The 16,970-nt window shown below is 39.4% G+C and overlaps 1 protein-coding gene across 2 annotated transcripts in view; it reads right to left on the bottom strand.

Annotated features, from left to right (window-relative positions):
- Positions 1-16,970, bottom strand: part of PCDH19 (protocadherin 19) — a 110,156-nt gene that overhangs the window by 45,372 nt on the left and 47,814 nt on the right. For both annotated transcript variants that reach the window (XM_067722519.1, XM_067722520.1), the window contains exon 3: positions 6,568-6,626. In XM_067722519.1, the coding sequence (XP_067578620.1) occupies positions 6,568-6,626 (59 nt within the window). The remainder of the gene's footprint in view (positions 1-6,567; positions 6,627-16,970) is intronic.

The raw sequence follows: 16,970 nt of genomic DNA, 5'->3' as shown, positions 1-16,970 counted from the left end.
CCTCCAAAGATATCTACTAACCAACTGTGAAAATGAAAGTGGAAGAAATTGAGGTAATGCAATTCAAATAGAAAGGGTTATCAGGATCAGAGAACTCAGGTCAGTTTTAACTGAGAGAGGTTGAGGGACAGAGTCAAAGAAAAAGAGGAGAGGTAAGAGCTGAGAAGAAGAGAGCCTTCGCGCATGGAAAGTAAGACAAAAGTGAGAACGAGAGAGTGAACTCTAAGGAAACTGTGAGTGTAGCTATGCTAAGAACATGGCAACTTGCAGCTCAAGACTTTGTTTGTAAATTTTTCTTGCACCTATTAAATCAATCCACCATTCAATGCACTAAGCATACTACCCAAAATCCCCACACCATTTCTTACGAAATAGAGAACAATACATTAGGTACATCCATAGAGGCCCCATCTGCTATTTCTAATACTTTGTGTGTCCTGACAGAATCTGCAGCTGTGCTCCACCATGGACCATAAATTATGCATCTGAAATACCTAGTGAATGGGGAATCCATTCCCTAGTCAGTGAGGAAGCTGCAAAGGCATACTCAAGAAAATGTGTTGTTGTCTCAACAAGGGAGAGTGGCACACTTGTGAATTAGGACAAGTCTCAACAGACCTACTCTACCTCTGAAAAGGGAGCCCTGTGGAGATGACACTGCAAACTCGCTTGATCTGCTCAACCTTGAACATCCACAGGCCTGGCTCTCTGAAGCTTTGATAAGAACATTCAGTACATACGATGAAGAGCTATGCCATGGACACAATGGCTACATTGTCAATCTCCACACTTGGTCAAAAGGAAATCACAGCAGATTTTTAACATATGACCAACCTAGATGTAGAATGCTTGCTGCCCTGAATATGAAAAGGAAAAGACCAAAAGGGCAGTAACTGGAAAGCCATAATTGTCAGAAAATGAAGGGCAGAAGGGGGTGAAGCATTGACCTGTTTGCTAATTATTTTCAGAAAGAATAACTGAGCATCAACTGTATTAAAACTAAAATCATTCAATAGGCCAACTCACTCAGCTCCTCCAAATTATGTCATGCAGCTACTCAGCCCTATGGACCCACCAGGATGCAGTCCTATTCAAAACTCAATCATCTTATGAGTCTTTTATGGTCATTAAGACCAAATGGAAACACATGCTTTAAAGTGTGTCACCACCTCTAGTTTTATGGCACAGATTTGGAGGCTTCCTGTAAATACTAATCACACAGCATGAACAGATTCAAAGTTTGTTTTTTAGAAAAAAATCTGGTCCTGCCCACATGCACCCCTGCACCTCAGGAGAAAGGAAACCTGCCTGGATAGTATTACTAGTTCCTACATTTTTATAACAAATAATTTTTTGACCTGCATTTCTGCTATCTGAAGCATGTGAAAATTTCTTTAATCCACAATGCAAAATTGTTACCTTAAACCACAGAATTCAACCCTGAATTGACTGCATTTCAGCAGTTGCTAAAACTTGCTTGAGACATACGATGGTGAGGGGTGTAGAATAAGAACAATGCAATTAACCATTCCTTAGAGCAAGGTTCTCAACCTCGGCACCATTGATATTTTGGGATGCATAATTCTTTGTTGTGGGTTGGGGGGGTGTCCTGTGCATTGTAGGATATTTAGCAGCATCCCTGGCCTCTACCCACTAGATGCCAGTAGTGCCTCTCCCAGAAGTTACAACCAAAAATGTCTCCAGACTTTGCCAAATCACTCCCAGGTGAGAACCACTGCTCTAGGTTCTTTAAACTCTATTCCTGTAGCATATTAGATTTCCTGACTGTAGTGGAAAGAGCACTGAACTTGGAGTCATTAGAACAAGTGATAATCCATAATCTGCCACTTCATCTGTGGGAACCTGGGCCTGATAGCTAATGTCTTGGTGCCTAGACTTCCTTGTCTGTAAAATGCATTTGCTGGGAATTCCCTGGCGGTCCAGTGGTTAGGATTCCATGCTTTCACTGCCAAGGGCCCAGGTTCAATCCCTTGTTGGGGAACTAAGTACATCACTGTTAATCAGCTATAATCCAATTTAAAAAAAAAAAAAGAAAGAAAAAGAAAAAACTTAAAAAAATAAAATAATAAAATGCATTTGCTAAAACCTCTTTCAAGAGGCCATTTTGAGGACTCAATGAGATAGTTCACATGAAGTACCAGGTATACACAAATGCTCAGTAAATGGTTATTGTTTAATATGATCATTACTTCCATATATGGTAATGCTTTCATTGAGTTACTATTAAATATTATGCCCATAGTCTTTTTATAGGATTGATATAGGAAATGTATATATAAATAATGTTTCTATATCTTCTATAAACTATAGTCAGACATTGTCCACTATGTTAATTTCTTCTAAAATTCAGGGACAGGAAAAAAATTCTCCTGTCAAATGTGTATCCTTCCTTTATTAAAAAATGAGAATGACACGCTCTGGTATACTTACCTTTCTGTCTTGGCTTCTCAAAAGCTTCAAGGAAAATATAATGTTTAATTGCAGTGAGTTACATGCCAGGAATCTCTATTTAGCTTCTTGTAATTGGTTTTGGATCTGTCTTTTAAATTTTTGATCATCGTTTTTATATGCATCTAAATATTATAAACCACCTCGGAGCTTTTGGTTTTTTAGGTAGAAAGAAGAGAAATAATAAAATAGTGAAGAATTGGCTACTAGGACTTAAGGGACTGGTAAGGAGAGAATAAGTCATATATTCTCTAAAGAAAAAGCAAGGAGTATTAACCCCCTCCCCCAAACCTTAGAATAGTTAACTTGTTTAAAGCTCAGTTTGCCCATCTGACAAACTAAGTACCACTTACTCTCTAAGTACCACTTTCTCTCTCTCATCCTGTAAGGACATTTAGTGGCTTAATGAATGGATTTCTGTAAGGCAGTTTAAGACAGTAAGTAAGATGCTGCAAATTGTAAAACAGCCTGGTAAACGGCCACTCACCCAAAACAAATAACAATTTATGCCAGGCATAAAAAATGCTGATTCCACTTGCTTTATTACCTGTGTACTTCTTGGTAGATGAACGACTTGTAAACCAACTTTTGTGGGACAATAAATTAGGGTTCTTTTTGCAATGGTATTGTAAATACAAATGTTTCTATTACTTGCTCTGGTGGCCAACAGAGGGACAAGTTTGTCTGAGAAAACTTAGAACAAGATTCTGCACACAATAATTACTCATAAAATTCTTGATGAATGATCATTAATAACATTCTGACCCGTATTTACCCTTTAAAATATTAGAAATCTTTCCAAAAGACAAAAAAATCTGAAAGGAAACAGGTCTTATCTTCCTAGTAGGTCACACCACATACCCAGGAAATACCTTCTGAGAATGAGAAAAGAGTGAAAGTCAAAAGAGAAGGGAAACTATATTTAAGAAACATAAGGAAGATCCCAGAGTGGTTCCTAGACCACCTGTATCACAATCACCTTGGGAACCTGTGAAAACTGGAGATTCTCCAGGGATGGAGCTAGAGACTCTGCATTTAACAAGCCTCCCAGGAGATTCTAATGCACATAAAAGGACAGAAATTGCAGGTTTAAGGGAACATTTAATGCTAGTTTTCAATGGAAAAATGCTGAGGCGTTTTTTTCAACTTTTTTCCTCCATTCCTTCAATAAACATGTACCAGCATTTGTTATAGACAAGGCACCATACCAGGTGCTGCAAAACCCCAGGACAATTTGGGTGGAAAAGGAAAGCACTATGCATGGTTTAGGAGCCAATGCTCATTTTTTTCCCCACACTGCTTCAGTACCATGTTCATTTCCTGTTTTATTTTCTTTGAGCTATAGCCACATGCACTGCTTGATATTGCTCAAAAAGCACTGCAGAAGCAGGTATCAGACAGCAGCACAGAAAACTGGCATGAGGAAAGAGTGTTGCAGCAGGGACAAAGTAGCACTGCTGGCTTTCCTTGCTGAGATGACAGCAAGGAAACAAACATAGCAGGAAGGAAATCTATCCAGAAAAAAATCCTAACTGTCTTGGCTTGTTAATCTGGACTCTGACATAAACCTTGGGTATACCTGCAGGTTACAGGTGACATTCTGAAAAAAAAAAAACTACAGAAATATATTGCTAGATTACTCAGTGCAGAAGATTATGGGCGAATGTGCCATATATCTTCCGTTACCCTTCCAGATCTACTCTTCACCCTTCTCAACCTTGATTTGTGCTAGGAGAACCCCCTTGCCCTCTGGCTTTCCTTTGGTTTACCCTAGGTAGACAGATGAGAGAATAAAAGGAGTCTGAGTGTAAGACAGTTAACAACTGCTGGAGAATGCTAAAAAGAAGGGTCCAAGAAGCATCCTTGGATGGGTAGAAAGTGAAATAGAGGAAGAAAAAATGGATAGGAAAAGAAGTTCTCAAGGTTGGCCTGAAATTGGATTGGCATTTAAAGAAACAAGGACTTGATAATAAAGTTAAAACTGATAATCAGATTCAGAATGTCCTGGTCAGGAGCTTTTTCCATGCATGTAAATGGATCCTCAAGAAACCACATACAGCAAAACACCTTTCAAACATCACTGTGAGCTATTTGAACATGGTTTGTGTGGTTTTATCACCTAGTCACTACTCTCTTAACATTTTCCACACATTTTACATTTAAAATAGTTAGTCCCCCCAAAAAGCATAGCACACAAGATTCCCTGTGTCTTTCCAGGTATTGTGCTTTGTCTAAATTCAATTGATCCTATAAATTCCAAGGCCTTTGTGGTTTTCTAAAGCCCTCAGGGTTCCAAAAACAGAACCTGGCAAAAATGCATGTGTCCCTGAGCTTTCAGATGTTTCCTCTTAATCAAGGTTGTCCCTGGTAAAAAGCCACTATCTTTGATTTCAGGCAACATCAGGAGATTTTTCCACTGAGATCCTATTGAGTCCAGGTTGTGCCTTTTGTGTGTCTGTGTGTGCAAACAAAATCATATAAAGTAATTAATCAAAATCAGAAGTTCAAGTGAGTCCCAAAGCTGCTGTGGAAATACATGTGTCCCGACAGCTAAATGTTCGAACATAAGTTTTCATCTCATCAGTTTGCCTTGTGCATTGGATATTCAGGTCTGACCTAAGACGGTGAGGGTCCCCAGGAGTCTTAGCTTTCTGCCATGCTATGAAAATCAGGCTTATGCTATTAGTTTAACCTGGTCGTAGAATCCCCGGGTACCCAGAGCTAGCCCAAGGGATCTATGAGGATAAGGTAAGTCACTGTTTTTACCAGAAGTTTAAAAAAGGAGCTATGAAATAACAGTTCTGAAGCAGAAAGAAAGCAAATTTCTGCTGTGGTTACTCTAATAAGTGCACAAAAAAGAGGGCTTTTTCCCTCCTAATAGATCAGTCGGATAATTTTGAATTCCTCCCCTTCTGCTTTTATTCTGTAGGCCAAGAAAATATTCAAAATGGATTCCTCCCAACCCCTCAAAAACTTCCAAACAATGCTATGACTGTTAATACTGGGCTATCCATTTTCAGATAATTAACGATCGACACTTAAGGTCACAAGCGATTCCAGACCAATACAGATAAACCTAGCATGTTTTCAGGGTTACTGCAGCATCGTGAATTAAATTAGATCTGAATTAAAGTTGTTTGTACAACAAACTAGTTTATTCCTCGAATCCTACACTCTGGTGATGTAAATTTATGGAATTAGAGCCAGCAAATAATAGAATTTTCAGATCTTCTCTACTGCAGCTCTAACATACCCTGCTTGCTTCTCTATTTCATTTCTATTATTTTAACAATCACACACAGAGTTCAATTTTAGCTGCAGAATAACCACTGGACCATTCAAGAGGATATCTGCATCAAACAGTAATAAAGGCATCATCTGAATGGTCAGTACCAATTTTTCTGCACAAGTTCTCTCCTTAGAGGACTCCCTGAACCCCTTGTCTTGCCTGCCTTGGGCACCTCAGTGCCCACCGCACCAGATAGAAATCTTCCTTGGCAGTATTCAGCTCTGTATTCACATACGTTGTGGCTCCATGGATAACTGAGTTATGACCAACCATTCACACAAATCTCAACTTTGAATGCTTCATTTGAAATACTTCTATTTCAAGATTTACTGAATTAGGCAAATACCTTTTCTTTCCCTCTCTCATCTATAAAGTTTTTTAAAGATAAGGAATTAGTTTATCTGTCATTAAAATAGCCTTAAAATGATTTCAAAGTTGTCAAAATAACAGCCATGCTGAAATTCACTAGAAGTTCCACAGGAGAAAATTTTAATATTAGATTTCTTAATCATCACATAAAGCTGTATTTTAATATGACCCCAATTTTTTTTATTTTGTTAATTATTTCTGTATACAGTTATGTAAATAAACATGATAAAATGTCGACAGTGATTCTAGGTGGCGGAATTACCAGTGATTTTTACTTAGTTTTTTTTAATGCTTTTCTGAATTTTCCTAATTTTCTACAATAAACAGATAGGTATTTTCATTTCAAAATCTGAAAACGGCACCATTAAAAATACTTAATCTTTTTGCTTTTTATATTAAATCAAGCTTAGTTGTAGAAATAGGCAAGCAAACCAACATACCTTTTGATTAAATGGGCTCGGCTGTTCACGTAGTTGGAGTCAAAAGAATAGTTTTCAGTCTGCAGTGGGGGGAAAAAAAGATTAAAAAGGTTACAGAGATGACTCATGAAAAGAGCTAAACTCTCCTGCTTAGGAGGAATTTTTCTACTGGGCAAGAGGCAATGAATGAATCAGAAACCAAGGCCATAGTGGTGCAACAGCCTGACGAATGCCTGCCACCTCCTTGGGGCCCTGGGGGCTCTGTGGAGGCAGCTCTCCCAGGCAGATGAAGATGAACTTGACACAAACATCCCCTAGAATATGCCTGGCTACTGACCATGCAACCACTTAGGGAAGATACAGCATGACCCAAAATCTTTACAGAAACTAATTGCTTCCCATTCCCCAGTGGACACAATTCTGTGCCCATCAAATTGACTGGAAGTTCAAAGGTATTTTTATTAGTAGTAGATAATTAACATGTTAAAATATGTATTCCATAGATATGGAAATGCAAGCAAGGTAATCACTGTGGATTTAAACTGCACTTCCCTTTGTTTTAAGACATTTTGCTCAGCACTGGTTATACAGGAAGGCCTTCGTTTTATCACAGACATAAAGGCAAACAAGTATTATGCCTAAAACGGGATGAAGGGCAGTGCACAGGGGGTGCCAAAGCCTTTCATGTGAAACATGAAGTTTGCAAGCAAACCTATCATAGCACGTTCCTATCATTAAAACACCACTGTCTAATCTGGTTACAGCAGACTGCCTGAACAATGGTTTTACAAAAGCAAATGCAGAATACCTGCCAGATGAAAGAGATGGGCTAACAGCTGATGAGCATCCAGAGGTTGGGGGTGGATTGAAGGGGGGGCAGCCTTAGAAGGGGGAACACAGGGAAAAGTCAACACTGAAGTAACTGAAAGTCCAGTAAAGTGGATCTTACCTCTAACACTAAAGTACTACTCTCCTTGAACCATTGTATAAACTGAAAAATGTCCAAACACATCTCCTCCACTCTCCTGCCAGTCTACCAGAAATTCTCACCATTCTCACCATTCCTTAGGGCCTTCTGAAATCACTTCAACTGAAAGTGCCTGGGAAAGGAAACACAATAGCTGTCGAGCTAACAAAATAGTACATTCCTTTCCGATGACTACTGTCGCTAGGCTCTTAGATGCAGCTTTATGTTTCAAGGAGCTCAGAATTTGGTAGAGGGGAAAACAGGACAGGTGATAGCAGATCTAACTACCACATGAGCACCAAACAGCCAATAGTCAGGATAGGGACCCTAAGTATCTAGAGTAAGTGGGGATGGGGGTGGCGAGTAGGTGAGAGAAAGAAGGAAGAACGTATGGAGAAGAAAACTAAATCCCATCACTGCCCTGTACTTACTCAGGCATGCCCATGCCCTCCACATGCCCCTTATTTGAAGATGAGCTGTATAATATCCACCCACACTGCTTTTATCTAGAGGATAAAATCCCCTTTAATGAAAACCACAAGTAAGTTTTTGTGCTGTTGGAAGGAATGGATTGGGAGAGTGAAAATCAAAAGGGTTAGTTCATTTCTAATTTGTTCATAAGAAAATGGAGGCTGAAATTGTTGCAAACATAATTACAGAAGGAGGAAGCAAACTTGAAGGTGCATGGGGAATACAATGCTGGAAGAGGTTGTCCATCAGTCAGTCAACCAACAAACACTTCTTGAACTGATTTTTATACAAACATAAAATGCAAAAATGGTGTTGGGTAAATGTGCTTTTCTATGATATTCAGTACAATATATAATTTAATAAGTGGAAATCTCCTAACCGCCCCCCCAAAAGCATTCTATCCAAATAAAACAGGGAATTGATTAAGCACTCAGGAGTTTAATTATTAGTTTGTACAACCGGGACAAATTACTTAATTTCTATGTGTCTCATTTTACTCCTCTATAAAATAGGCATAATGGAACACAAATCCAAAGGGGAATTTCAAGTGCATTTATCATGACTCATTGTGGGAATGATGGAAACCCTTATCCTCTGCTTTCTACAGAACCTGGATCCCTGAGTAGGAGCAGGGATTTGACCACATTCGGGCAATAAAAGAGTAACGTGCATACATTCCATCTCAGCCTCCAAACTTCCTAACTCATTTTTTCAAGAAAGTTAATAGATAGAGAAACAGATGTAAAAGAAAAGAGGATACTGGCTTTGCAGGGAAAGCATGAGCAACATCCCAAGATATTGTCATGTTAAAGAAGCCAGTTTTCAAGTAGAATATTTTACATAGACTTGCATATGAGGGTGTCCAATCTGTGTGCACTGTGCATCAAATATGGAGCCCTGTGGAGATGTGACCTCCAGGCACGGTGCCAGAACTCTGGGCAAATAAGCAAAACCATACAAATTTATCCCTGGTGACTGTACTACTTCTTGGTCCTAATGGAATAATATATCTCACCTTGAGGATTCCCACTCACAGGCACTGAGTTAAAAGAGGACACAGGTCTAAAAGGCTTGCTTATGGAAACCTTAACAATTCTCTTTCCCTTGCTGTGATATACAGATGGGTTAACCTGGGCAGAAAAGCCAGCCATGATCTGCCACTGTAGGTAGGAGAGTATCATTGAAGCTTATCACCTTCCTATCTTTCTCCTTTTTCTTAGTCTAAAAGAGTAAACCCCCCTCCCATTCTCGTGGGTCCTGGCCTTCAAATGTAAATACTCCATTCCCCAAACCAGCACCAACCATAATGGACAGATGGCCCATGCTGCATCCTCATGCAATTAGAAGTACTGTTCATGAGGCAGGTTACTAGAACTGATTTTCCCATAATGGATGGTACTATACTGAGTCATCCATTGTCTTTTGCCTCTTTAATCAGTATCAGGTTTCTTTGTGAGGCAGCTTGGTTAGCGTTATGGAAACAACGTATGCAACAGAATTATTCTAATTGGGTAGGATACACTATTCTGGCCTCATTAGAACTATAATCCAAACAACTGAGCTAACTGGCCATAGATGGCCTTTTATGGGTCAGGGTATACTAACATCAAGTGTTCTTGCTCATACCGATTCAAGGCGTGTGCTCAAACCCAACTGTGCACTGAAAGAGTAAATTTTTTTCACACTTCAGGTAGAGCAAACAATGAGACTCAGACCACCCTGAAGAAGGAAATAATCTTTTCTTAATGAATAGTTTGCATGCCTTAAGCCGGTGATTCTCAGCCCTAACTGCACATTAGAATCAACTAGGGAATTTTTTTTTAATACTGTTGTGAAGGTCCCACTCCAAGAGATTCTGAGGTAATTGGCATGGAATGGGGCCCAGGCATTAGTATTTTTTTTAAAAGCTTCCCAGGTAATTCTAACAGACATCCAGAGTGGAGAACTCTCCTGAGCAAAAGATGGGCCACAGGCTTTGACTTGATGTGCTGTGTTTTCTAAGGCAAGCTCAGCTGTTTAGAAGATGGATCTCTTTTGTCAGATTATCTGCCAAGGTGATCTCAATAGAAGATAAAGAATGACAACAGAAATACACTTTTTAAGAAATAATAGAAGAGCTTTTCTTTTTTGCATGAATGTATTGGCTCCTGGTTAGCCTTATTTAATCAAAATTTGCTTGACATTATTCCAATCCCCTCTCTAAGTATTCTAAATGGCAAATAACATAAAACATTTGAGAGGGGAAATTTTCTCTAAATGTCACATTAATTTCACTAGGAAATGTCCCCATCTCTAATGAGACAGCCAAGTTAACACAGGAACACAACAAAGAGACAAGAATATTTGTTTCTGAAAAACCTAAATCTTGACATTAGAAAAAAAAAATGGGTCTAGAGCAAACTTTTATTTTCTGTCTCAGTGGTAAATAAGAGTCACTTTCCTATCATTTAATATATTTCTCCCAAATCCCTTCTCTAATTAGAATTCCTTATCCTAGGATTCACTGAGAGCAGACTTCTCACTTTGTTTAGGTTTAATAAAATCTTGATTTTCTGAAAACCTAAAGAATAAATACTTCTGGATAGCAGAGGGGTTTTTTTTGTTTTTTGTTTGTTTGTTTGTTTGTTTGTTTTTGCAGTACACGGGCCTCTCACTGTTGTGGCCTCTCCCGTTGCAGAGCACAGGCTCCGGACACGCAGACTCCGCGGCCATGGCTCACAGGCCTAGCTGCTCCGCTGCATGTGGGATCCTCCCGGACCTGGGCACGAACCCGTGTCCCCTGCATTGGCAGGCGGATTCTCAACCACTGCGCCACCAGGGAAGCCTGGGAAGCCCCTGGATAGCACAGTTTTTTAGATAGCTTAGTGCTTTCTCCTCTAAGGACTAAAACTTTGATTTAAAATCCTACCCATTCTGCCTTCTTTTTGAACGTTATCACACAGTTCCTTATTGGTTCCTTAGAAGAACCTTTCTAAACATAAATCACTGTACCGTGCAGGTTTTGCCTGTACACTCACTGACCCCAAAGCACTGTGTTTTTTGAGTTCTTACCTTTAATTTTTAACATATGTCTCCCACCAACTTGCTATAAAACACTCAATATTGTTACTTCTCAGTACTATTAGTATATCAAAAGCAGCTCCTCTTCTGTTTCAAGTTTGATATTTCCACTCTGCTGTCTTGGAAACTATATAATTATTAGAACAGTCTAGAAAATGAGAGTTAAGTTCTGGGTAGAGAGCTGAGATGTTTTTCTGAGAGGGAAATGACGTGATCTTTACTATAGGGACTTCTGTGTAATGTTTTGGGTTTTGTTGTTGTTTGTTTTTTTACCTGCTCAGGAGCCTTCTTTGCTAACTACTTTCTACTCGCAGCTCCTTTCTGGATATGGGAGGTTTCTAGAGAGACTTTGGGGTGGGTAGTATGTTATTATGTTAATGAGTCTGGCACATCTGAAGTCAAATACTTCCACTTTGTCAGGCCCCCAAGGTACCAGAATGCCCTACTTTAACTGTCATTTTGCATTACTTTCACAGTTCACTAAGTTGTGCCCTAGTCTCTGGAAGAGTGACTGCGACTCTCTCAGCACCACATTTATCACCAGGAGAGACTTCAGCCCTAAGGAGAAACAAGCCCAATAAATGCAGATATCCAGGACTAGAATATTTGCCCAGCGGCACAAATCCCCAGGTCATGCTACAAAGTTAAAGAAGGTTACAGATGCTGAGATGAAAACAAGAGATTCATCAAACCTTAAGGTTTTCATTTGAAAATGAACAGCCATTTTAAATTACACTTTAAAAGTCCCATCAAACTGAAAAGCATTATAACTGCGATCTGCTAACTAATTCTTTTTAATTTTTCACTCAGTCATCTTATCAAAACAAATAGGAAAACTGGAATCCTAAATCAGATGCACAGCAAAATGATTTTTAAATGCTGGTTCTTGATCAATAATGATAAGATGCATAACCTTTTTCTAAAAGCGATTGCTGCTTTAGATGTTCAAATGGCATCTCCTCACAAAGGCGTTTTTAGAAAATGAATTGAAAAATGACTTTTTCCTCCTTACTATCCTCAACACATAAAAATTAAAATGTAAATTCTATATAAAAACAAAGTCAACATGCCTCCAGTTAGAATGTATATTCAAAGACATCCATCCAGACAACAAAAGCTGGAGGAGGAATTAGTAAAGATGGAATAAAAGGCACCATCCCCAGAGCTGCCATCACTAGAAAGCTCATATTTACCCTGAACTGGAAAACAAGCTAAATAAACTTCCACTAGCCATGCCTATGTACACACCAGCACTAATTCTCATGCACACACACACGCGGTTTGACGATAGTAAGCTAGGTGGTGTAGTGGGGTGACCTGAATTCCCTCCTCATGTTTGTCACTGACTCGTTGATGGCCTTGAATAAATCACTTGATTCCTCTTGAAGCCTTAATTTATCTATCTAGGAAATGAAGAGAATAACCCAAATGATGCCAATGTTCCCTTCGAGCCCCCTCAAATTGTAGGATTCTAAAACAAAATGGGTCTTGTTCACGCACTGATTCATCTATTCATTCATCCATTCAAAACACATGCACCAAACCCTGAGGATGAAAAAAAAGATATAGGCTGTACCGGTAAGGAGGTCACAAATTGATAGACCTCTTGCTGGGGATGGTTAAAATGTCAGCCATTCAGAAAAACATGAAACACACACACACAGAGGCACATACACCTGCAGACACATGCATATACTTGTACAGAGGCTATGGAGTGCAACTTTGGGAATTACACTGCAACTTTATGGAACTAAGTAGCATCCTAGTGGCTTGATGGTAGTAGGTGATGCACATAGGCGGATTTGGCCTTTATATTTGTTACATGTACAAACCCATATCACAAGTACAAACCACATCCCTCTCCTATCAAATGAGTTATAAAACTTATGAAGTTCTTAGAAATAGCATGTGTATACGTCCTTTTGCCTCTACTTCAACAGCTTTCATCACCTTGTGACACTACTTCTTCAGTTCCATTTGCCTTTTCCTCTAGCCCATTTTGCAAAACGTTATGTGGATAATATTCCTCACCCACTATTTTCATCACAGCATTTCTCTTTGCAAGGCCTCAAAGAACCCTTTCAGTGGTTCCCTGTTACATTTAGCACTAAATCTAAATTAAATCTTTAGCTAAGCAGTCATCCAACACAAGTCCTCTATTTCCCTCATATCTCATTTCCTTCATTTCTAATATGTCTACATCCCTGATCATCCCACATAGCTTAGCGTGTTCTCAGCACTTAGTGTACAGACTGTGTGATGTAGTTATGAATTTCCTCAGGTTCTATGATTACTTCAGTGTGTAGCATGTCAGTTCATCCTCCAACTGGATTGGAAGCTTTCATTTGAAGTGTCACTGCCACAATGCTGGACACTTAGCAAGTACTCATGTAATGAATCCATCAATGAAAGACCAGAGAATAAATGGAAGAGGTTTAGAATGAAGCTTCTTATTGCAGTTAAAGCAGGTGACCAATTCTATTAGTCCAAGGTGGTCTTGTTTCTTCAGAAAGTATCTATTCTGCCCACTGTCTTCTGTAGTTACAGTTTGTTTTCTCTCCTCACTTTCAACTATGACCTTATAAATACACAGTAGTCTGGATATAACTGCCAAGGATAAGATGCCACAGTTAGGTGCTTCCTGCCCATCATCCGTCAGTCCTGCCATATCTCTGGGAATGGCAGTAGTGACACATGATACTGTTTCCAAACCAGGGGTAGATAAAATTTCTGTGATAAGGCTTTGCCTTATCTGTAGACTTCTGAGCCACAGATTGACAGCGTGGCAGCTACTTTTCTGCATGTGGAAGGGAACTCTAGAATTCCAATGGCTTTCAGGACAGGGCTATCAGTGGTAGACACAGCCCATTTAGTTAACATCCAAGTCAAGTTGAAAGAGTTCCCCTCTTGGTGGCCTTTTGTCATCACTGCTAAAATTCCACTGGCACCATTGATGTGGTCAGACTACATAGAGGTGACAAAGGCAGCTTAGGGAAATCACTTTTCTCCACCCTCATCTTTTATTGGGTCAAAGTTGTGACTTTAGAAGAGCAACCCAGTGCAAATTTTACTACAAAGGCCTCCTTGAGAAACCTAGCAGCTTTCTTCAGGAATCCATGTAATTCAGAGGCAAAGAGCCTACTGAATGACCAGGCTAAGCACCACCCCATTATATAGATAAGAACAGGCTTCTGAATAAGGCTCTGGGACCATTTTCTAAGTCCTCTGTGGGGCACAGTGCACTTTAAAATAATATCTGCTTATAAAAAGCTCTGAGGAACCAGTTAATGCCTATTCTACACAGGAATGCAAAATCAACAAGACTTCGGTGTGGATACAAGTAGTTTAAATAAAATGACTAACCCAATCACATGAGTCATACTATCTCATCCCACATAAACAAAATTCAACCTGAGAAGTAAATAGCTATCAACCACATTCACCAATGGAACAAACCCTGAAGACCAATCACCATCCCCAAATATGTAACTACAACACATTAAAGCTATTTTGCAGGCTCAGAGTGCCTTTCATCCCCAAATATTAAAGTACTTTACAAGCAGGTGCCAATTGTTACTCTCCCCCTTAAACAGCCAAGAAAACAAACACACAGGTTAAGTGCTACAGCCACGTTAAATACTGACTCAGCTAGAACAAGTCACAAAAACAAGAAAAATCCCCAGGAACACTGTTCTTGGCATTACCTACTACTGAGATGGAAAGAAAACACAAGATGGAAACATCAGGGAAGTGATTAGCCGGCTTTATACCTATTTTTCTCTGAATGACTTTCTTGGCTACTTTCAGTGAGTGGGTCAGGAGAGTATAGTGTAGCAGATAGACAAAAGAAAAATTTGGCACACACTAACTGGAGAAAGTTCTCCAGACCTAGATGGAGGACCCAGTCACATAGCCCAAAGGATCCAGGAATGAGCCACTTTCTTCCCTGCAACATTGGTGACCATTTCAATTGTCCTTTAGAGGCATTTACAACCATCTTTACAAGGTGACCTAAGATGACTAGTGATGACTTATGGGGTAGCTTCAACTTCAGAAGCTATGATTTGGTAAAGCTGGTCTAACTGACAGTTAGAAACCAATATAAGATGTCCCACAAGCAATGGCCCATGGATCCACCATATGAGCTCTCCTGAATCCAGCCTATCTTTAAGCCCTCCTGGCTTAGAGAAGGTCCAGCACTCTGAGCTGGTACATTTCTGCTAAATTCTATTTCATTGGTCTCAATTCTCTACTACTTAGCAGCTACAGAGCCTTGACTGCCTGCAGAGTACAATTTCTATTGAGCAAGCCTTGCCAGCTGAAAAACTTTCATAATATTTGGAGGGAAAGCAGTGTGTGGCCCTGTGCCTGTGGGCCAAAACAACACCCCCAAATCCAGTTCCAGCCCCAATCTCATTATTTATATTATACATCACTTAAAACCCAGTTGTCTCCACAAGCTTATTTAAGCGTGAAGGAGTAACAGCCTTTGGCATACCATTCTTAATTCATTTCCCTTGTATTGGCTTGTTGCTCAAGCCAGTAATGTGTGATCATGCTGACAAAAAAAACCGAGTTATATACCATCTTAGAAATAGTGAATGTGTTAGCTTCTAATATTAATGTTTTCTAATTAGATGCAACTCAATAGATCGTTTTCTTGTTTGTCGTCAATGAAATCCTCCATAGTCCTCTTTTGGTGTAGCTATTTTGATTACCACCATGGCAAACACAGGGGTGTCTCAGTTCACTGGGATGCATAGAGGAAAGGGTGTGCACACACAGCATCCACTACCAAAATATAAACAGATTATTTATTTCTGATCTTAAGTATTAATTTCAAATTTAATGAGGCACAATAAACATTTCTCAAAATCAGACTCCATCGGTTGCTTAACATTGGCAACCCTCTAATTATGACTGGAGTTTAAATAAAGGCATTTGGTTTTGTTGAAATTATTAGGCACTGAAGGAAATCCACAGTAACCTCCAATTTCTAGTGACTTAAAACAAGCATTGCAGCAAATCAGTGTTGGAGACAAGACAGAGCTTACACTTTGGCATCACCTCATGAAGCATCAATGACAAGCAATAGGAAGAGGACTGATTCAAGGAAGTAATGGAAATGTTTACTCATTCTTTCAAAACCCCTACCTGTCCTCCCAAATCCTAACAGATCTTCTTGTTTTATGCCAGGGTGGGGGTGGTGAGGGTAGGCTGGAATTTGACCTGATTTTTTAAACAGAGATTAATCAAAAGGCTACTATCTGACGTTAAGAATGCTGGCAACCATGCACAGTAAATCCATGATTACACCTTGAAAAGTGGCTAATATTATGAGCAGTTTGAAATTGTCAGAGTATCAGAAATCTGTAATGTAGTTATGCAATGCACCAACAGAACAATTACTAAAGCACCTTGCATGTATATGAAACATTTTTCACAAAGAATTTCAGAAAGTTTAAAAAGAGTTTCAGGAGAGAGAAAAAAATGTACTTAACCTTTGAGAAACCATAAGATAGAGGAATATTCTTAGATGGGCAGAAAACAGACACCCAGGTTAGAAACTGGGCCTGAAGGTAGCTACATTTTCTACAGAGGTCATGGCACAGAATTTTGCTTCTCATCCATCCAGCAAGACTTCCAGGAGGTGCTTGATAAGTGCAATAGAGCAGGTGCCTCCTGTCAATATCATCCTGAAAGAATTAGCATTTGGAAATGAACACGATACACAAAAACTTGCCCTTTTTTCTTTTTTTCCCTTTTAACCAACATTAACTAGTTAATTCTCCTGCTACTATAAGTTAAATAAATATTAGTAACCCCATTAACAGCACGACAAAACACGTTAAGAGACTTGCCCTCTGCTAAAGAGAAGCAGTGTCACATCTGCAACTAGAATTCAAGATTTCTCACTGCAGGTCCT

The sequence above is a fragment of the Pseudorca crassidens genome, chromosome X, assembly GCF_039906515.1.
Source record: "Pseudorca crassidens isolate mPseCra1 chromosome X, mPseCra1.hap1, whole genome shotgun sequence".
Classification (NCBI taxonomy): Eukaryota; Metazoa; Chordata; class Mammalia; order Artiodactyla; family Delphinidae; genus Pseudorca; species Pseudorca crassidens.
The sequence above is the reverse complement of the archived record's forward strand: the minus strand, read 5'-3'. Positions and strand labels throughout refer to the sequence as shown.